General features: G+C 45.5%; 1 protein-coding gene across 1 annotated transcript in view; it reads left to right on the top strand.

Moving 5' to 3' along the window:
• Positions 1-345: 345 nt before the first annotated feature.
• The window catches only part of LOC147749180 (maestro heat-like repeat-containing protein family member 1), a 60,117-nt gene continuing 38,592 nt past the window's right edge, over positions 346-21,870 (top strand). The window contains exons 1-3 of the mRNA XM_086936542.1: positions 346-406; positions 1,053-1,114; positions 1,990-2,109. Coding sequence (XP_086792668.1) covers positions 346-406; positions 1,053-1,114; positions 1,990-2,109 — 243 coding nt within the window. The remainder of the gene's footprint in view (positions 407-1,052; positions 1,115-1,989; positions 2,110-21,870) is intronic.

The raw sequence follows: 21,870 nt of genomic DNA, 5'->3' as shown, positions 1-21,870 counted from the left end.
TATTGTTGCTTCAGTAATTACCTCCCTTCCCAGTGCATTTGTTAGCTTTCTATTAGAACATGTTGTCTAATTTACTATATACAGCTATAGTAGTCACATGAGTACCATGTGCTCCACCGATCATCATTAAATGTTGTAAACTATTGATATTGTACCTCCTGGATATGCGTTGAAAATTTCCTTACATTTGGCCTTGATGACCTGCTCCCCTGCGTTTAGTTCCTCCGTGCATGATTTTATTGTATGTCATTTTTCATGTATGTCTATTTTTCTCTTCACTTTACTCTTGCAGCCCATTCTAGCTCTAGTGAGGTCCTTAAATATTTTGGAAGTAGCTTGATCCATATGGGTGCAGAGTCCCGTGCCACAACAATAAAGCTGCTCTGCAAGCTTCTTGCTGAAACTGGTAAGCCTCTCAGTGGGTGGGTGGCAGCATGTGATTTCGATAGACATGGAAGATAGTTAAAGGACTGAATGCTTTCATGGAATGTGGAGCCCTAAGTTATAATTCCAACTTACCCTCTTACTTAACCAACATGGTGCAGCTATGAGCAAATCACCTCAATTTCATATTCCTCAGCTACACTGACTGCCAACAGTTCCTGGTAGAGCACTGTAATTTAAGAATAAATCCTCCCATCGTTAACATGAGTCGTGGTGAAGAAATAAAGTAGTGGTCAAACATTTCCACATCTGTCTTTTTGATAAATTGTTCCCACTGTGAGCCAATAATGGGACAGGGACACTGTGGAAAGAGATCCTGACATAGACTTCGGTGAGGAACAAAAAGGGACATAAAATATGGGGCAGGAAGACACAGACACACTCAGTGGTACATGATGGCACAGACATGCACAGTAGAACAGGAAGACATTGATAGGCCCATGAGGCTCACAGTCACAGACACACACACCAAGACTTGACAGGACCCTCAGGTAGGTAGGCACATGTAATAGTGGAAGCTTCATCTACTTATTTATTATTCCTGATCGTACTAGACAAAGACAATATCTATGTGTTATGAACATTTGATGTATGGCTTCATTTCATAGATTCAGAAGGTGCCTCTTATCTGGATGCTGTCCGTCACGTGCTTGAGGATGACAATCACAAGGTACCATCAAGTTATTATGTGTGCAGCATTCTGTGGTCAAGCAGTTTCATAATTAGCAACGCAATCTAATTTAAGTTATGCACTTTTTGAATAGTGCAGTATTCTCTACTTACGTGGACTCATTGCAGTGGTGCGTATACCACAGTCTGTTGTATTTTTCTAAGGCTGGTCTTTCGTGCAGGTGTTGGGTCATGCAACCTCCATCCATGTGTGTCTCCTCAGTGTCTTGTGTCTACTGTTTCCCTGTTCAAGTGGACATATCCAAGTTTTCCTGTCCTTCTCTGTGTCAACTCATTTTCAGACCCAATATATAGTATAGTGTAGGTCTGCTAAATCCTGCAGGTTGAGTTAGACAGTGGCCATCATTCTTCCCACAGACTACTCTAGTTTTTTTTCATTTCCACATTATTGGAATCTACAGCCTACTGATTTCTCATTTGCATTTTTGTAATCAATACAAGGTCCTGAGAGCTTCTTTGCTAGTTGTAACCTACCAAGACATCTTTTGCAATGTATCTTTCAATCTTTTACCAAGTTCCAATCACCTATAGAAGGCGTACACCACCTGGAATGTTTGAATATTCCCTCAATCACGCTTTGATCAGACATTCTGTAAAAACAGTTTAATTAAATTGATTCAAGTTTTATTCTCAGAGTGTCTTAATAACCATTTTCCAATATTTTTCCAAAGGCTATATCCAGGTACTAGCTTTCCACACATACAAGTGTATTTCTATTTCCTCTATGAACAAAAAGGAAGGAGAGATTGTATGGTTTTCTCACACTCCCGTGCTGCTCCCTCACCAGAATGTGGGATTTGGTTTTATTTATACATCAAAAGGGTTTCTCACTAACCATTTTTTGCTTCATCACAGGTTATTCTTGCCACTTTAAGTTTAATATCCAATTTAACAACCAAAGGATATTATGATATGAATGGAAGAGCTTTGATGGAATATGTGCTTAGGAAAAACAGTCTCATCATTGAAGAACAGGTAAGTGGCAGATGTACATATTTGGGAGGGTGAATGTGCTAGGGGAACAGCAACCGTAGTCAGCCCAAAAGAAATAAGTGGACCTTTTAGCCCCTTTGTGCCCCAATGTAGCTTGTTTGCCACGTAATACAGATCTGCAGTGTTCCATATTTGCCCCTGGTGGTGGAATATAGACCTATGTACCTCTATTTAGTTCACATAGGCCCACTTAACATTCCATGTTCTCCATTTGAGCCTGATGTTCCCCACTTGCATTCCAGTGCGTCTTTCACCCTCCCTCAACCGTATGGGTCTCCCTTGCTCCATCAGGCTGATTACATTTGAACCTGAAATTCAGCTGCTGACTACCAGTGTCAACACTGTATATGCCATTTCTTTATGTCTTGTTCTTTCAGGGTGCCCATGACGTGAACCAAGCCACTCAAGTGCTTTCCAGTATATTTACTTGTAGCTTCACTTGGACAGTCATCCTTTCAGTATACCTAGGCTTTCCTGTTTTCAGTTTCTATTTGTGGTCCATTCTCGTGTTTTTTTTCAATGTTTTCAAGTTATTTCAATACCTTTAAAAACAAGCATTGGCATAGTCAATAGAGCTCGCCTTTGGGACCTTTGGGACCTTATAAGTGTTTAGTTATCCAGCACAATATCCTGGTGCAACAGCAAGTGTTGCATGGCTAAACACTTATAAGGTCCCAAAGGAAATACCTATTGGCTATGCCAATGCTTGTTTTAAAATCCCTTCTCAACGGTTTATACAATGATCAAAATTACAGCTTTCCTAGAAAATCTCATATCTCCACAATTTCCCAAGCAAAACACCCGGTAAGTAGGAGTAAATGTAAATTCTGCTGTGCAAATCACCAATATCCCTGTTATGCCCTCTTTTAAAGGGCACCACTTGTAACAGGCAAAAATGATGGCACCTTTTAATTTCCGATCCCCGTGGTGTTAGATGTAAAAGAATGCCATAAATATCACATCCCCAGCAGGCCACTCGCAATGAGCTCCTAAACCATCCTTTCCGATTAGGATGTTTAAGAACTACTGATAAAAGGGTTTCCAAAGGGAGTAAAAGTGTTAATTTATTGAGCATAATGGAGCATAATGGTGGAAAGAATTGGCAGAGGTGGGCTGCAGAGTTCCTCACAGAACGCTAGCAGCTTAAAGCCATCTGTGGCTACACCAGGACTGGTAAGGGACGAGATAGGACTGGGCAAATGTGTCGGAATTATTATGATTTATGGAGTCCTGCAGCAGGGTAGCAGCACCGGCCCAGCTCCGAAACAACTATCTCGCACTTCCATGTAAAAGAAGATGTGTGCCCACACTTTTCATCAGTTGTTCATGATAAATGGGCAGATAGTGCGGTTTTAATATTACATAAAGTTCCATGCAGCAGGACCATGACTCGCATAAGGCGAAATGAGGCAGCAATGTTAGGGTATTAGGACTAGGTGGCGCAATAAATCAAGGAAAGGCCATTAAAATAGACGGCTTTCCTTCTTTGCCTGGAGCACCGAGTATGCTAAACAAAATGGACTACTAGTGAGGAACAACAGTGGCTTGTGAGCTGCACTGCTTTAACAATGCTTTTGTTTACTTTTAACAATAACGGGAAAAATAGAGACTATGGGGATACGGAAAACAATATGGTTTATCTGTTAAACTTTTGTAGATCAGAAGTTGGCGTTGCACCTATAAAGCACTTCAAAATCCTAGAAAGGTGCAAAGACGCGATTTGACAGACTGGTACCCCAGTACTCATTTGCTTGGGCTTGTTTGGAAGCTCTGTGGGATCCAATATTTAATTACTTCCAGGGCTTACCAGCCTAGCAAACACATTACAAATCTACAGTCACACATCCTGCACAGCTAGAGTAAATATCTATTGCCAGTCTTTTACAAGACATACGTTAAGCGACGAGCGACCACGTTTACCCAGTCAAATGCAGCACTGAATAATCCAAACATACCAATGCTCGAATTGATAGGCAGGTTCTCTCTGCTCGCTACCTCCACTAGGTGGAGCCTAACCTCCATCACAGCTTCCTTGTGGTGCAGACTGAGCATGGACTCCCACAGGGCCTTCTCGCCAAAGAATGTAAGAAAACTAGAAACAACCGGAACTAAACAAAACCATGCATTTGTATTCTACCATTTGCTTTAGAATCTGCCCGGCACATAACAGAGAGCATACAGCTGCATGCTGGAGGAAACAGAGACGCCACATGTATCTCACTTGGTTTCATTATAGATGAACATTGAAAGTATAATAGTGAAAGAAACAGAAAAAAATACAAGCTTCAGCAGCACACGAGTGGTGCGCGCACGAGGCAAGAAGTAAACGAGAGGGAGGGGTGGGAGAGTGCCCGCGCGCATGCTAAACATCTAAAGGACATTTTGAAAAAAGCACGTAGGTGGTGGCCGAAAAAGCATTGTAGGTGCAAATGATGTCTAAACATGAAGCACAGCAACCTAAAGTGGGTCATCGCGATCGTTGTGAAAACGAAAGTGATTGCGATGACGTGCCAAAACACATAAGGGATGCACGCGCAGCAGGCCGCATGCTTGTGCGCATTCTAGCAAGCTGGTGGCTGCTTTGGGAGCACTTCCCAAAGCCGCTACTATATGGACAGCGCATGCGCGCTGACTCATCGAGACCTAATCAGTGGTGTCAGGGGTTACAACTTTTTCGCGCCATGAAAAGCAACAGAATCAGTGTTTTTCTGGTGTGTATGGAACATTTTGCTTTTATTATTGCTTGCTTTCTACACTGATAATGCATGGTATATAGACAGTGTATGTACAGTGTATATGAGGTCCAAATACATTTTTGCAAATCAAACGTATTGTAGTACACCATAGACCAGAGACTTCAATGAGTCTTTGGTCATGTGCGCTCGCTTTTTCCTTCCCATGTCCCTTTTTTCTGTGAAAAGGCCCTCTCAACATTGGCACTTGAAATGGGCAATGACAAGACAGCCAGTACACTATTTGCTAACGCTGGCCACTGACATAGCTTTCTATACCTACACTGTGCCCTTGAAGATTGCAATTCTCTGGACAGGTTCCGCAGCATTTGCTTTGAACTGGGCGATTCTGCCCTCCGAGTTATTGAAATGGTCAAAAATAAAGCAGCACTTTTGAAACTACTGAGAAAATTCCCCTTTACTGAAGGGAACTAGAACTTGCACAGTGTACCACAGTGAGGATTCATTGACTTCAAATGCCATGGTTGATGAAGGGACATTTCTATGTCAAGCCGTTTCTCGTACATTGTAAAATAAAAGTTCCTGAATTGCTCTTCAACACTGATTTGTTTACCATATGGCAAGCACTCTAACATGGAACATGTTGCAGTGCCAAATTCAATTTAAGGTGTCACCCAGACAACTCTCAAGACGATGTTTCACATTTACACCAAGTATGCAGAACACTTGGCAGACCAGGGTGTTTTCCGCCTCTAGTTTTTTTTATGTCCACTACAGCAGTTATGCTTTCCTGTAAACATCTAAGACTTTAGTAGAGTGTACTTCTTTTCACATCACTAGTAATTTGCGAACAAATATCCTCACATTTCTTGCCTTTGGCATCATCATTCAGCAAACATGTTGTAAACGGTTTCCACATGGGTACTATAGCATTTCACAGCCCCTTGGTCCAAGAACCATCAGCTAAGTGACACAGTTCACAGTGGGATGACTTTTTCTTTGATGCCACACAAAGCACAAAATGAGAAATATTTGTGTTTTAGTCCCCTCGCACAACAAAACAGTGCACTAGGATGGACTAAAAAGTCAATAGCATTCTTCATTAACTCTGAAGATTGTAAAGATGCTTTTAGCATACCATCTAACAAGTGGAAAGGATCTCTTACAGGTATCAATTTTGAAAGGTCATTACACAGCTTTTTTATATATGTAGCTGAATCACTGCAAGTACAATCAAAATCACTCCAATCTTTGTTGAATTTAGAAAGAAACATTTTGCAGCGGCATACCGAGTGACACTGCGATCCATGTTTCATCCTGTCATGTTTTAACCACTATCCCAGATGCTTGGCGATAGCACTTTTTTCACATATACTTGTCATTATACATTGCATTGAATGTTTAAAGCCTGTGGTGTTGTCAATTCACCTACTATCAATACTGACTCACTAGAAACTTGGGGCTGATCTATCAAGGGCTTTTACCCATTCTCTGTGGATAAATGTGATGGCACATTTTGGGACAGATTTGTATGAAACCAGACATTTTACCTATCAGTGAAAGAATCAAACACAGCCAAAATATCAAATATGATTTTGATATTTCCTGATTCTCTACAGTTTATCAAATTATTAAACACGACCTAAAACATGCTTCTAAACTCTGCATCTTTAGACCAAAGACCACAAAACTTCAAAAAGCAAAAGGAAGAAGAAACATTATTTCAGTGACATCCCTCAACAGCAAAACTCAAGCAGAATAATGTTAGCCCAGTCTTTCTTGCTGCCACCTTATATAACAAAGTTATATTGTATAGGCCCCCTCAGGAAAAAATGACTCTTTCACTCTCCTTTTCCTTTCTTTGAATGGCATTTAATTAGTGGTACGCAGGTGTTTTTTCAGTGTTTATAAGTTTAAACTGGTGAGGGTTTATCAGTTATTATAGGTTTAAAACTAAGACAGCCAAAGTATACCCTATCCATGGTTTTTCAATTATTGCGAAACGATTAACACAGTGTACCCTTACTATTGTGGGGTCCGAGTTTTGATGTCAAACACAAGTGCAGTCAGTGTCCCCAAATAAGAGTCATTGCCACTGGTTTGAGTAGGACTGTGGCCCTTCTGATCCTTTGATGGCTTTCATCAAGCTCTTGTGGTGTGAAAAATTGTTCAATGTTGTGAACAACGCACATCAGAAAAGGGTCTAATAATATCCTTTAGTTATTCTCATTCTAATTATTTGCCCTCCTCTTCCTCCACAGATCCAATGAGTGATTTTGTATTGGGCACGTCTTCTGCCTCTTCTCTTTTCTTGGACCTTCTCAAGTCCTATGGACGCTTACACTTTGATCATATCTCTAGTCGCTGTAGAAACACCTGTCATCTGACTAGGGGACGGGAATGAGTTTTGGATCAGTGCCCTTCACCAGTGTTTGTGGGGCTGCAGGTGATGGTGTGAAAGCATGGGCAATGGGAGGTGGCATGGTGCCTGAAGGCTGCAGCACACTTGGCTTTGTCAGTGTCCCTGTGAGAGTAGGCCACATTTGCTTATGCTCTCCCCAATCCCTCCAGAACAGCAAACGTACCATGTCTTTTTTGATCACTGTGAAAGATGGCGGGACCTTATTGAAGCTTGTAAGGAGAGGAACATGCACCACTTTTGGAGCCTGATAAAATGGGGTGCAGGAAGCACATGTAATCACTGCAAAATCATGTGGAGCCTGCTCTGTAGGTTAAGTTTTTTCAGATCAATATGCATCTAATAATAAAATGGATTATGACCCTTCTTGGGTTTATTTTAAATCATCGGATACTGTCTTCAACTTAGCTGATGTGACAATGGCGCTGAGCACTGTTACCATTGGGAGAGCGCCAGGCATAGTCAAGGTCCCCGCAGATATTTTTCTCCAGGATAAAGACAATGGAATCAAAACATAATGTTTTTAGCAAATGCAATTGCTCATTGAGCTCTGATCCCGGATACCTGGAGAGGGGCGGAAATCATCCCGATTTATAAAAAAAGGAGATACATCCTTACCCGGGACCTACAGGCAAATAAGCCTGTTAAACTCAATCCAGAAAGTCGTAGCTCAACTTATCTTGGCAAAAATTAAAACCTGTATTGATGATAATGACATTTTGAGTCCTCTTCTGGGCTAATATGAGCACTATTTATAAAGTATTCCGATTAATTAAAATTTATCGGTGGACAGTAACACTTGGAAAAGGAAGCCTTTATGCAGCCTTTGTTGATCTTAAGTCTGCTTTTGACTTGATATCACGGCCCAAACTGTGGAGGGTACTGCAGGAACTCGGCTTGCCCCCGACCTACTTTTCCTAATTGTGCGCCTCTACGAATACAACTATGACCACATTTGTTGGGGGGCGCCAGGAAACAAGACTGACCAGTTCCCGGTAAAGATGGGAGTACGTCAGGGTTGCGTTTTAGCACCTACGTTATTCTCACTCCTTATTAATGGTATTATTAGCTTTTTAGCTTCCTTTTCCACAGATGCTCCAGTTTTAGCAGGCACAAAAATTCCCATAATAAGGTTTGCGGACGATACGCTTATACTGTCTAAATCACTGAGTGGGCTACAGCATTCGCTGTTGCATTTTGAAGAATTTTGCTTATTGCCTGGCCTAACAGTCAATAGTTCAAATAAAAGTTCATGACCTTTAAACCGCATAGGTCATTTAATGGGGGGTAATGGATGGGCAACCCGTGGATTAAGCATGGGCGAATTTTGCGGATCTCGCGTTCGCGAATTTTGCGGATTTGCGGATTCGCAATCCGCAAAATCCGCGAATTCCCGCGAATTTGCGGATTTTTTATTTTTTTTGTGTTCGCCCGTGTTTCTGCCAGTTCGCGAGGGTTTTTACAATTTCGCAATTTGCGAACTTACCTGTCGGGTCGCAAGTTTTGCGAACTTGTTGTTTCTACATGTCCAGCCTGTTTGGGACACTCTTCTTCATCACTGCCACTCTCTGTCACCACTGCCACTCTCTGACTACTCATGCCACCCTCTGGCCCACCCATGCCACCCTCTGTTTCATCACCACACCCTCTGGTTGTCCAGTGTACATTATTTTCGGCAAAGCAAAGCACACCTTCCCTGCCTCAAGTGACCTGAATTAATTTGGGGCTGATTAATGTGTCACAGAATATTTTTTTAGCTGGCACCTGCTTCCTTAGTGCGCCCTGATTAGTGATCTTTTGCACTTGCTAAGTGCTTTCATTGTTGCAAAATTAGTTACAACACCTGCCCTGCCCCAACTGACAATAATGAATTAGGGGCTAATTAATGTGTCACTGAAAGAATTTAAAGTTCCAGCCTGGCACCTGCTTGTCTGCTCCTTTAGCTGTAAATCAGGACCTTTGTGGCATACAGTTAAGGTCAGAGCAGGGTCACACAATAGTTGCAAGCAGGCAACCGAATTCTGGAGGGCCCCCTCAGGAAGCAATACAAAGAATCGTTACAAATCATGAGGTTGACCTTTTGCACCTGCTCATTGCTTTTGCTTTTGCTGAAATCGTTTTGCGGTTTTTTTCGCGCTATTCGCGGGGCGCGGCGTCGTGCGAAACCGACCGCGGAAGCCGCCAATTCGTGCGAATGAGCATTTTATTTTTTTGCGGCTTGTTGTTTCGCGAGTTTTTTTGCAGTATTCGCGAGCCGCTTGCAGCGCAACACGCGAATTTACCCCAAGGTCGAGTACGGGCGCGGCCATTTTGTTTGCGTGACGTATTTCCGTTTCCGCCCGCTATGTATAATCTCGCGCAGTAAGCGCATTGCGAGTAGAGGTTCGCACGAGATCGCGCGGGAAATCTAGAGGTTCGCACGAGATCGCGAGGAAAATCTCGCGCGAACTGACTTTCGCGCTCGGAAACGGGCGCCGGCCATCTTGTTTTTCATTCATTTCCTGTGTCTGGGCATGGTGTTTAATCCTCTTGATATCTTTCCCATCCTTTGCTTGTTTTCAGTTTTTTTTTTACGATTTTGCTTCTTATCTATCCCTCTCTTTTCCTAGCTGTATATTTTTGTCTTTTCTGCTATTTTTCTTTACTTTTAAACTACTTTTGTAAACTCTTTTCTTTTCTTCTTCCCTATCCTATTCTTTCTTAATTTTCTACTTCTTCCTACCTTACCTGCCCAGACCATGGTCAAGCCAGGCGCCGTGAAGCTGCCCAGGCACTTGAGGGCCGCAGCAGCGGCGGGGAGTAGTGCTGGACCCAGTGGCAGGACAGCAGGCGTGAGATCGAGGGGGGAGCAGGTGACGCGCCGGGAGATATTCAGCCCGGAGGAAGTGGGCGCGCTGGTCTACTTCGTCCAGCGCCGCCTGCCCAGGACCATCGCGGGAGGCGGCAGGATCGCGGCCGGCGGCTACAACATGCGGGAGCGCCGGAAGCGGTGGGAGAAGGTGTGCTGGGCCATATCCCACCTCTACGGGGTCCAGCGCACCTACAGCCAGGTCACCCATCGCTGGACGGACCTCCTGGACCGCGAGCGCGACCTGCTGGACCAGCTCGGCTTGGAGATCCCCGGGCTTGGTGAGTAGTAGTAGCCATTGGCATTTAATCACTCACTACTATGATGTTTTCTCCTGCTCTGTGTTGTTGTATTGCAAATATTTGTTTTTTACATGGAGCAAGCCAATAATGCCGCTGATGACGATTACATTGTAGTTAAATTATATTTCAAAATCTTCTGTGCATTTCAGGTGCACTGCTCTCCTTCTCAGTGGGGTTGCTACTATGCTTATTTGTTTTCTATTTCGTGGTCTCATTGGCCTGAGTAACTATTATGTATGATTGTACTTAACAGAACTGCGTAATGCTAGACACTAGGGGGCAGATTACATTTACAAGCCCCTTGCGCCACGTTTACGTTGCCTTGCGTGACGCAACAGCGGCGTAAACGTGCCGCATCCCTGCAAGTCATTTACAGCATGACGCATCTAGGGAGATGCGTCACGTTATAAAGCCATGGGCCTGCACCACAATGGGTGCGTTCCTAGTACGCAGGGTGGGCGGTCCAGCGGCTGTGCGCCTCGCAAAATTGCCTGCGTGAAATCTACAAGATTTAACGCAGGCACTTCTGCGACGCTGCTACGTCAATTCAATTCCTTATGTCTGCTCGAAGCAGGCGAAAGGACTGACACAGCATGTAAAGTATTGGGTGGCCCTGAGCATTACTGGAGTTGCATTGCGTTGGCGACGTGACTCCAGCGATGCGCCGCTCTTACGTGACGAGATGCGTCACGCAAGTGCCTACCCTTGCGCCAGGGCGCGCCGCATTGTAAATGAGGCACATCTGCCGTGTCGCAAGGGTAGTTTTGCGTGACGCATTTGATCTGGCGCATCTCTGGAGATGCGCCAGAACGCGTAAGTAAGTATGCCCCTAAGGGGCAGAATTGCAATTACCGTCGCATCCCTGCAAAGTAGCAGGGATGCGCCATTAATTGTGCGGCCCGCTACCACCACCAAACATGGTGCGCCGTATTTGCAATGCGGCGCCCCATGGGCCCAAAACGTCACCGAAGCTTTACTGCTGGAGTTGCGTCGCAACGATGGCGCAGCTCCATCAATGCTCTGGGGTACCCTATCTCCCCAATGCTGGGTCAAGCCGTACGTCTGCTTCAAGCAGGTGCAGGGTTTGTGTGACGCATCATTGTCCTAAAGGTGACTGATTGATATTTTGTAGATTTCCCTCAGCCACTATTAGGATGTGTTCCAGCGCAGGAATGCCCTCCCTTGCGCCGGAACGCCCCCTGATGGCGCAGGGCTTTATAACGGGATGCATCTCCCAAATGCGTCACGTTGTTATAATATTATACGCCGCACCATGGCGCCCTTTTTTGTTTAGCTGCTGCGTCACAAAAGTCACGCAAGAACGGCGCAAAAGAGCCGCAAGGGCTTAAATCTGCCCCTTCCTTTGTAACCCTGACAATAAGAAAAATAGTGGCGGTGGATTGATAGTTTGACTATTTAAATGACTGGTAATGTAGCAGGCAACTGTTAGTGTTGTCACTGATCTGACTGAAATCACAATGGAGTTTGTCTGTCACTTTGCGTCTTGCCTGCGGACTGCTGCCTGCCAGTCCTAGGTGAACGTTTCAGTACTTTGTTTAGTGAGTTACGTGACTTTCGAAGTCACAGGTCCGCAAATAAATAAAAAGTAACCATAATCAATATAATTTCGCGGAAATATTTTGTTATTGTTCTTTTGAAATGTTTGATTTGGTTGACATTGACAAGCAACAATCATCCATGTTTTCTGTTCTTTCTTTCATGTTGTACGTCAGCTCCCCCCAGGGGCGAGAGGAGGACACAGGAGCAGCAGGCGGCGGATGCTGTTCAACAGGGCCAGGATCGGGCAGGCGAGGGCTCCTCTGCTGGCCCCAGTAAGTTTTCATTTTAGACTAGTACCTATTTTTCCTAGCGTTCCTCATTTGAATTTTTTCAAAATTGTCTTTGCTCTTCTTGTAGACTGTATCTAAATTCTTATCCTGCCTCTACTATGACTCCCTGTGGTATTACTAGATTATTCTTATTAGTCTGTCTGTGTAGCTAACTAAGATTGCACGGTTGGCGAAACTCCCATGATTCTAGTCAGCAATAGCTCTATCAACTTAGTGCAGTCCTCTGGGATTGTCCATAATGTCTTTTGAAGTGTTCTATCTGGACTCATGCTTGCAAAAATTGCAAAACCTTTCGCTCAGTCACTCTAGTCTGGAGGACCAAAAAACACAGATTGTATTTAAATTTAAAAGCTTTATTAAAAGTAAACACATTTATTAAAATGAAGTCATAATAAAACTAAACGTTTAACTGATAATGGAAAAGTGGTTAGTGCTGACGATTAATTGAAGACATTTCTTGTGGTCGAGCCGAGCTCTCACCTGGTTTCAACTTGATCTTGTTGTTAGAAGTCCATCTTCTGTCTGTGTGGAGAAAAATGGTGCGTGTTAAAAAATCAGCCTTCATCAGTTGTGCCAAAAAGTGCAGCAAGACAACCTTCCCTGGAAAAAGGGACATTTTTTTTAACTTTAACGTAGACAGTCACAAATTACATTGTTTTCACATGTCTTCATTCCTAGACCAAATACTAGTGACTAGTGAGTGCTTTATTCTAAGATTCTTAAATGTACTTTGTAGGTGGAACATCTGGTGGCGGGGCCAGTGTGGTGGTGGTGCTCGACACGGAGGCGGAGGGCAATTCATCAGGGGAGGAGGCGGCGGCGGCGGCTGTGAGAGTTGAGACGGTGGTGGCGGCCAGAGGTAAGCTCTTATATATTCCTTACTTATTGAGATTGAAGACTAGCTGGGAAGGCAAGAATATGAGATGCATGGCTGGGTGAATGATGAAGCAATGATGGGTGGAAGGACAACAGCCTGGGTGGGTGACACAGAAACTGTATGTGTCCATATACCTGGATCATGCTACTATCTGACTCTTAGATAGCATATGTGTATCTAGAGCAGGGGTACTCATAGTACGGCCCGCGGGCCGGTGGTGGCCCGGCAAGCCTTCCTTGGCGGTGCGCAGACCTTGCAGACAATCACTGCTCCCCCGGCCCCCACAGAGCAGAGGCTTTTTTGTATTTCACCTGTTAGCGCCCCTGCATCTCCACTCTGACAATCACTGCTCCCCCGGCCCCCACAGAGCAGAGTGGAGATGCAAGGCCACAAAGAGGTGAAATAGAACAAAGCCTCTGCTCTGTGGGGCCGGGCAAGCAGTGATTGTCAGGGTGGAGAAGCAGGGGCGCTAAAACAAACAAAGCCTCAATAATATGTTAATGGTCTTTTAAAGACCTGTTAAGTACTTTGGTGTTGTTGTCTGTGTGTGCGCGTTGAGGAAGCGGTCTCAACCCGGGCTGAAGGCTGACACAGATAGACACACACACAGTGAGATGACAGAGGGAGAGGGAGGGCAGGAGGGAGAGAGAGATGGAGGGAGGGCAGGAGGGACAGCAGGAGGGAGAGAGATGTATGTAAATGCTGGGTCTGGTGGCTCAGTGGATGAGGGCATCTGCTGCAGGGACCTGTGTGCAACCTCATGGTCACAAGTTATCGTTTTGCTTTAGCCCCGCCCCCTCTGACTCCGCCCCCACCAGTGCGGCCCTCGGCCCCAAACTACACTGTAAATGTAGCCCCTGAGAGAAAGTTTGTGAGTACCCATGATCTAGAGAGAGTAGATGGTCAGTGGATGAACTAAGTGTAACTTTGAAGAGCATGTAACACTGCACCCGCACGTCCGTTCCAGTGTAGGAAAGGCAAGGAAAAGAACTTTTAATTTTGTCCAAATACTACCATAAATAGTAGCAGTAGTTTGTATTGCAAGCACTGCATAGATCCGGTTATTATGGTGGCCACTCCCTACCTCTCTTAATAAGTTTAGTAGTACTCAGTCATTCATGTGTGGATGTATCACTGCCTGTCACTCAATAAAAAGCAAAGCACCTAAAGTCATCCCATATATAAGCAAAAACATCCCATGTGAAGTGATAGATAATCAGATTATTTATCTTCTTCAATTTTCCATTTCTAGTACTCATTTCCACTGTAGGGTGAAAGTTAAATTAATTAAGCAGTAGCCCTTGAGTTGTAACAGAGTATTCTCAGTGCCACCCGTAATAGAAAAGTAAGAGATTCACCACCTGCATGTACTGGACGGGTACAGTAACGCAACGGCAACGCAAGTCTAGGTCACTCCTCATGGCGTGCGTCTCTTTTTCTCGGGTGCAAGTTTACCGCGCTGGCATTATGCCGGCTTGCAGAAAATAACGTACCAATTTTCCAAAACAAGAGACAAGAAGAAGAATAAGACTGGTGTACTTTCATAGTCGACTCCAATGGAAGTCCACAGTGCTCATAGAATTTGTTCCTTAAACTCCCACTAATGTTAGAGCAAGGATGAAGAAGTGTGAGGTTAGATAGATACTGGCCTCAATAGTTATGTAATGCGCTTGCAAGTTGCTAGTTGTACTGCAGCACACATTTCTGCTGAATGATTGAGTTAATCTTAAAGAGCATTGGTTACAGACTATGTCTTTCTTTCTTCATATAGGTTCTCCTTCCAAACGAACAAGGAGGAAGGAGCTGGCTAGAGCGGCCCGGCAACGGAGAATCGAGGCCACTGTTGCGGAATATCGGCGGCTGGTGGCCCTGGAGGACGAGGAAAGTGTGCGGTCGACAACAACGACAACGTCGTCTGCATCGGCCTCCGTGGCCCCACCGGCTGCCACCCAGCACAGTGGTCCACCGAGACTGAGCCGGGCTGCCAAAGGCAAACGCCACCGCCGAGCAGCAAGGCCAACAGCTGCTTCTCACAGGCCTTGCACCTGCAAGGCAGTGAAGGCACGCCTGCGCCGCACTACCCTGATGGTGTCCCGCCTTCAGCAGGAGCTCGCCTTGCTCCGCGAGGAGCATGATGCCCTGGCCCAAAAAGTTAACAGCATCCACCCATAGTGTCCCTTGCCCCTTTTTTAGAGACTTTTGGGGGGTGGGAATTGGGAGTTGGGTTTTTGGGGACTTTTGAAGGACAATCGTTGGGGTTAGGGAGGGTCTTGCGGGAGATTATTTTGTTAGGGATATAAATATACTTTTTCAAACTTTATCTGAGCATACCTGTTTTTTACTGCTTGCCTGGTGGGTGGGGGTTTAACGTTGACTGTTTTCCTGAAAGTTTAGTTCCATTTTCTTCCTTTAAGTGTAAATGCCCAAATGTTTTCAACACTAAGTGCCTCTCACAGACTAAGTGAAGTGAATCCAAGAGTCCTAGGACTTTAGTAGTACTACCTTCAGTCTCTCGTCTCTCGTACTAATACTCCATTATACCCCCAAACCACCAAACGCTTATCTTACCTGTAATTTGTGTTTGAAAGTAGGGCTAGGCCCAGGGCTGGCTCCACGGGAAACACCGAATAACGTTGGCAATCTTGGTCGGATAAAATTTCCTCATAGCGGTGGTACTAGTGGTGTGACACAGTGGCAGTTGCATGCCTATGAAAAAAAAGAAAATGAAATCTGGTTTGTCCTCCTGAGCAATTCAACTGTACAACTGAGAATATAGCAGGTGACAGAAGTACAGTAGAGCAGTGCCACATTGTAGCCTAACAAATGGTAAAGTATAACTACTAATTCGGTTGAAGTTCTTTCACATTAGCAATGGTTCTTTGTCAAGCAGAGTAAGAATATATCATCGACAACTGTGGAAAGAAAGAATGCGACAGTACAGGGCCTGTGTGGAATTATTGATAACTATATTCAACATAAGGTCTCTGTAGCCAGATACCCGAGAGCCTTGCTGGTCACTATAAATCCATTCACAACAACACTCAATGGGGTTGGTCTGGAAGGTGTCACGTTTACTCCCCGTGATCCAGTCGATGCAAATATGGTTCCACCTCCAAATGTCACCAACACCCAGAAGTGTAAACACAGGGTGTTCGAGGCATTAGGCGAGGGAGAAAAATAACAAACTAAAATAAAAAATGTGGGATGGGTAAAGGTAGGGTCAGCAGGGAAAGGATACCTGTAAGAGAAGACAAGACAGGCATCAGTGAAGTGATGTCCTAACATACAAGGGTACTCTCATATAGTCTCACTAAATAGTCTGCAAGTCTCCCGCCTACTCATGGGAAATGTAGTTTCATAGTACGGTAGGCGCTTAGGGGCTGCGTAACCTGACAGAAGGTATAGTAGATAGAAAAGGAGAAATTGCTTTTTTTCTAGGTGTCCCCTCACTCACCAGGGTTGCCCCTTGGTGACATGCTTCATCATTGGGGCCATCCCAGTCCTCTACGGCCTGGGGCGTGCTGCGACTTGCGAATTACGTAGGAGCACTTACAAATGACTATGTGTGGTGCAGATAGTGGAGTGGACTAAGTGATGTGTTAAGGGATCAATGTAGAAGCCGAGAGAGAGCAAAGAAATGCAGTCACAGTCAGAGAAAAAGGCAAGGGATACTGTATCTATGTGGTTGTAGTGGTCCTGTTGGAAGTGGTAAGTAAGTTGCCCGCAGAAAAAAAATCCTCCTATTAGCGGCACTCCTCCATTGCAGCCGACGCTTCGTCCACCGATGTTGGTCACCAGAAGACACCCTGTCCACTGCCTGCCTGATGCTGAATTGTGGCTCGCTACTGTGAAGCCTGACTCCATCCTTTTTTCCCCATTGCAGAGACTGAAACCCGGCCTGTAATTATTCAACGAAAAACAGGAAGTGATATAATATTACAACACCACTGATAAATAAATATAAGGTATGTAGGCTGTGGAGTGCAAAAAGTCACAATTTGTTTTTCCTAGTAGACAGACAGTACAATGTTTTTGAAAGTGCGTACTCTGAGTCACCTTTTGAAGGATAAATAAGTATGGGCAAATTAATGTAGCGGATCTTGCCCCTCAAGCTAGGTGTACTGTAAACTGTGTTTTAGAACAAAAATAGATCTTCCTAGCAGTGCTCCCACCCAAAAAACGAGGCCTAGCAGAAAACTGGAGACAAAACTTACTTTGAAAGTAAAAGTAGGCCGAAGTACCCTAATTACCCATTACCCCCCGTGGATTGCATTCAAACCACTTGCAAGCAACCAAGCAAAAGTAGCCATAGCCAGCATCGCTCCAAGACTCGAAATCCCCCCCACTCAAACACATGCAATAGAAATACTGCTAACCCTAACGAACCCTAAGTTAAGAATAGTGGCAAAGGCTTTCTTTAACTATGCCAAATCCCCCCTTTCCCACCATGGATTTTCTTCAAATGACTTGCAACCAAAATTACACATTCTCACGAGTGCTCTAAGACCCCAGAACTCAGTTTGAAAAATCTAGAACACCCCGATACACATGCAATCCTGCTGCTAGGGCTAACCCTAACGAACCCTAAGTTACAAAAAGTGCCAAAACTAAAGGCTTTTCCGCGCGGATTTTGTCCCAACCACTTCTACCCGGTATTAGACCTTCCCAGGAATGCCCCAAGACCCGGCAACCCACCCGCCAAGAAGCATAACACCCCCAAACAGGCCAAAAGCAAACTCTCATACTTGCAATATTTCTGGGCCTTCGGTCCAAACGCGCTGCGTAGCTAGGCCATAAGTCGGGGTTGGCACGACGGATTTCCTGAAAAGCAAATGCAATCAAGATTAGAGTGTCCCAGCAGTGCTCCCAGACCACGAAACTCACCCGCAAACACCAGGAAGCCCCCCAAACAGGCCCCCGAAAACGCTACATAGAGCAAAATGTCTGAAATAGCCCAAAAAAAATCGGCCTGGATTTTGTCCCAACCACTTCTACCCGGTATTAGACCTTCCCAGGAATGCCCCAAGACCCGGCAACCCACCCGCCAAGAAGCATAACACCCCCAAACAGGACAAAAGCAAAATCTCATACTTGCAATATTTCTGGGCCTTCGGTCCAAACGCGCTGCGTAGCTAGGCCATAAGTCGGGGTTGGCACGACGGATTTCCTGAAAAGCAAATGCAATCAAGATTAGAGTGTCCCAGCAGTGCTCCCAGACCACGAAACTCACCCAGAAACACCAGGAAGCCCCCCTAGGAGCACCTCAAAGGCAATCGGCCTGGATTTAGTCCCAACCACTTCTACCCGGTATTAGACCTTCCCAGGAATGCCCCAAGACCCGGCAACCCACCCGCCAAGAAGTATAACACCCCCAAACAGGCCAAAAGCAAACTCTCATACTTGCAATATTTCTGGGCCTTCGGTCCAAACGCGCTGCGTAGCTGGGCCATAAGTCGGGGTTGGCACGACGGATTTCCTGAAAAGCAAATGCAATCAAGATTAGAGTGTCCCAGCAATGCTCCCAGACCACGAAACTCACCCACAAACAGACGGAACCCCCCCTAAGAGCACCTCAAAGGCAAGCAAGTCATCAAAAACACAAAAAATTTTCCGCCTGGGATTTGGTCCAAAACACTTTTATCCGGTATTAGAGCTTCCCAGCAATGGCCCCAGAGCCGTCAACCCAGGAGAAAACGAGTAGAAGACCCCCAAACAGCCAAAGAGCAAAAGTACAAAAATGGGGACTTAGTCAATTTTTCACAAATTTCCCAAATCACTCCGCGCGCGCTCTGCAGCTAGGCCCTAAGTCCCCTCTGCCACCATGGATTTGCTTCAAACCTCTTGCAAAGTAAAGTAGATATAGCCAGCAGTGCTCCCAGACCACGAAACTCACCCAGAAACACCAGGAAGCCCCCCAAACAGGCCCCCGAAAACGCTACATAGAGCAAAATGTCAGAAATAGCCCAAAAAAAAATCGGCCTGGATTTAGTCCCAACCACTTCTACCCGGTATTAGACCTTCCCAGGAATGCCCCAAGACCCGGCAACCCACCCGCCAAGAAGTATAACACCCCCAAACAGGCCAAAAGCAAACTCTCATACTTGCAATATTTCTGGGCCTTCGGTCCAAACGCGCTGCGTAGCTAGGCCATAAGTCGGGGTTGGCACGACGGATTTCCTGAAAAGCAAATGCAATCAAGATTAGAGTGTCCCAGCAGTGCTCCCAGACCACGAAACTCACCCGCAAACACCAGGAAGCCCCCCAAACAGGCCCCCGAAAACGCTACATAGAGCAAAATGTCTGAAATAGCCCAAAAAAAATCGGCCTGGATTTTGTCCCAACCACTTCTACCCGGTATTAGACCTTCCCAGGAATGCCCCAAGACCCGGCAACCCACCCGCCAAGAAGCATAACACCCCCAAACAGGACAAAAGCAAAATCTCATACTTGCAATATTTCTGGGCCTTCGGTCCAAACGCGCTGCGTAGCTAGGCCATAAGTCGGGGTTGGCACGACGGATTTCCTGAAAAGCAAATGCAATCAAGATTAGAGTGTCCCAGCAGTGCTCCCAGACCACGAAACTCACCCAGAAACACCAGGAAGCCCCCCAAACAGGCCCCCGAAAACGCTACATAGAGCAAAATGTCAGAAATAGCCCAAAAAAAAATCGGCCTGGATTTAGTCCCAACCACTTCTACCCGGTATTAGACCTTCCCAGGAATGCCCCAAGACCCGGCAACCCACCCGCCAAGAAGTATAACACCCCCAAACAGGCCAAAAGCAAACTCTCATACTTGCAATATTTCTGGGCCTTCGGTCCAAACGCGCTGCGTAGCTAGGCCATAAGTCGGGGTTGGCACGACGGATTTCCTGAAAAGCAAATGCAATCAAGATTAGAGTGTCCCAGCAGTGCTCCCAGACCACGAAACTCACCCGCAAACACCAGGAAGCCCCCCAAACAGGCCCCCGAAAACGCTACATAGAGCAAAATGTCTGAAATAGCCCAAAAAAAATCGGCCTGGATTTTGTCCCAACCACTTCTACCCGGTATTAGACCTTCCCAGGAATGCCCCAAGACCCGGCAACCCACCCGCCAAGAAGCATAACACCCCCAAACAGGACAAAAGCAAAATCTCATACTTGCAATATTTCTGGGCCTTCGGTCCAAACGCGCTGCGTAGCTAGGCCATAAGTCGGGGTTGGCACGACGGATTTCCTGAAAAGCAAATGCAATCAAGATTAGAGTGTCCCAGCAATGCTCTCAGACCACGAAACTCACCCACAAACAGACGGAACCCCCCCTAAGAGCACCTCAAAGGCAAGCAAGTCATCAAAAACACAAAAAAATTTCCGCCTCGGATTTGGCACAAACCACTTTTAGTGCTTCCCAGCAATGGCCCCAGACCCGTCAACTCACCTGCAAAGAGGTAGAACAACACCCCCACAAGTGCTGAGTCTTTCTTCATTGGGCGTAAACCAGCCCTCTGCTTTGATGGAAATAGGAGTCTGGAGGAGGAGGATAGAGGAGCATGTTCTTCTGAACTTGTGAACCTGAGGAATGCAGACTGCGGCACCTTCAAATAAATTAGCAAACAAGTGAAGACAGTTCTGCTGATGGGCTTGTCTTTGTGATTATCTGATTAAAGTTTGAATTATATTAACTGTGCACAACAAAGAAAGACAGACACACAGGAATAAAAGTGAATAAGGATGAAAAAGAAAGTTATTGATTCGTTGTCTCATTTTCAGGGCTCGAAGTCGGAATCACGGTCCAGGAATAAGAATAAGGCTTCGTCATCATACTCTGCGAATTCAGCCCGGGTGAGGTCAGTGCCACCTGACAGAGTAGAAATTCCCTCATCTATGGTGCTGACCACCTCCTCTTCATCCGGCACGCTCTCTCGTACTCTTATATCTGGTGGTATGAGGTGCTGATTCATCTTGATCATTGTTAACCTCTCCACATTTTTGGGCGAGAGGCGGCTCCGTTTGGGAGTTACAATCCCACCAGCCGCACTGAAAACCCGTTCAGAAGACACACTTGCGAGTGGGCAAGACAAGTAGTTTAAAGCCAGGTTGGTGAGCTGTGGCCACAATTCTTTTTTCCCATGCCAATACGCCAATGGGTCAGAATTAACATAGACCTCTGTGGAGTCATTCAGATAGTCCTTCACCATCGACTCAAGGTCCTCCTCCAAGGTTCCTCCACTTTGCGTAGCTCTTGCTGTGCCTCTGACCTTTTGAGAACCAAACCCACGCAGAGCTAGCCAATCCTCTTCAGCCTCCAATGTTTCTGCTGTCTTTCGTGCAGATGATGCGGTTGCCGGTGTCTTTAACGGCTGAGAGGTCACTTGTGCCACAGCCACAGGTGCAGAAGTGGATTGTTTTGACTGGGGATGGCCTGCTGATGTACTGCCATTTCCTTCAATTTCCAGCCGTTCTGTTTCAAACTTCTTGGCTGACAAGGCTAGCCAACGTTTGTACTTTGTAACATCTTCATCAGCAAAAGGAAAGAATGCTCTGCCTGCCAGCGCCTTTTTGTAGCGTGGATCCAGAATAGTAGCACAAATGTAATGCTGTTCTGAGTGGATCTTTTGAAGACGTTCATCACCTTGTAGGAGCTCTAATAATTTCTCAGCCAGAAGCAAAGAGTCTTTCTTTTTGTCATCTTTTCGAAACACAGAACACACCTCCTTCAGTTGGTCCTCCAGCATGTACAACAATGGGATAGCTTTTCCCAAATTAGAGTCCTCC

The sequence above is a fragment of the Lissotriton vulgaris genome, chromosome 1_1, assembly GCF_964263255.1.
Source record: "Lissotriton vulgaris chromosome 1_1, aLisVul1.2, whole genome shotgun sequence".
NCBI classification, from domain to species: domain Eukaryota; kingdom Metazoa; phylum Chordata; class Amphibia; order Caudata; family Salamandridae; genus Lissotriton; species Lissotriton vulgaris.
Note: the sequence above shows the minus strand (reverse complement) of the source record. Positions and strands in the feature narration are given on the sequence as shown.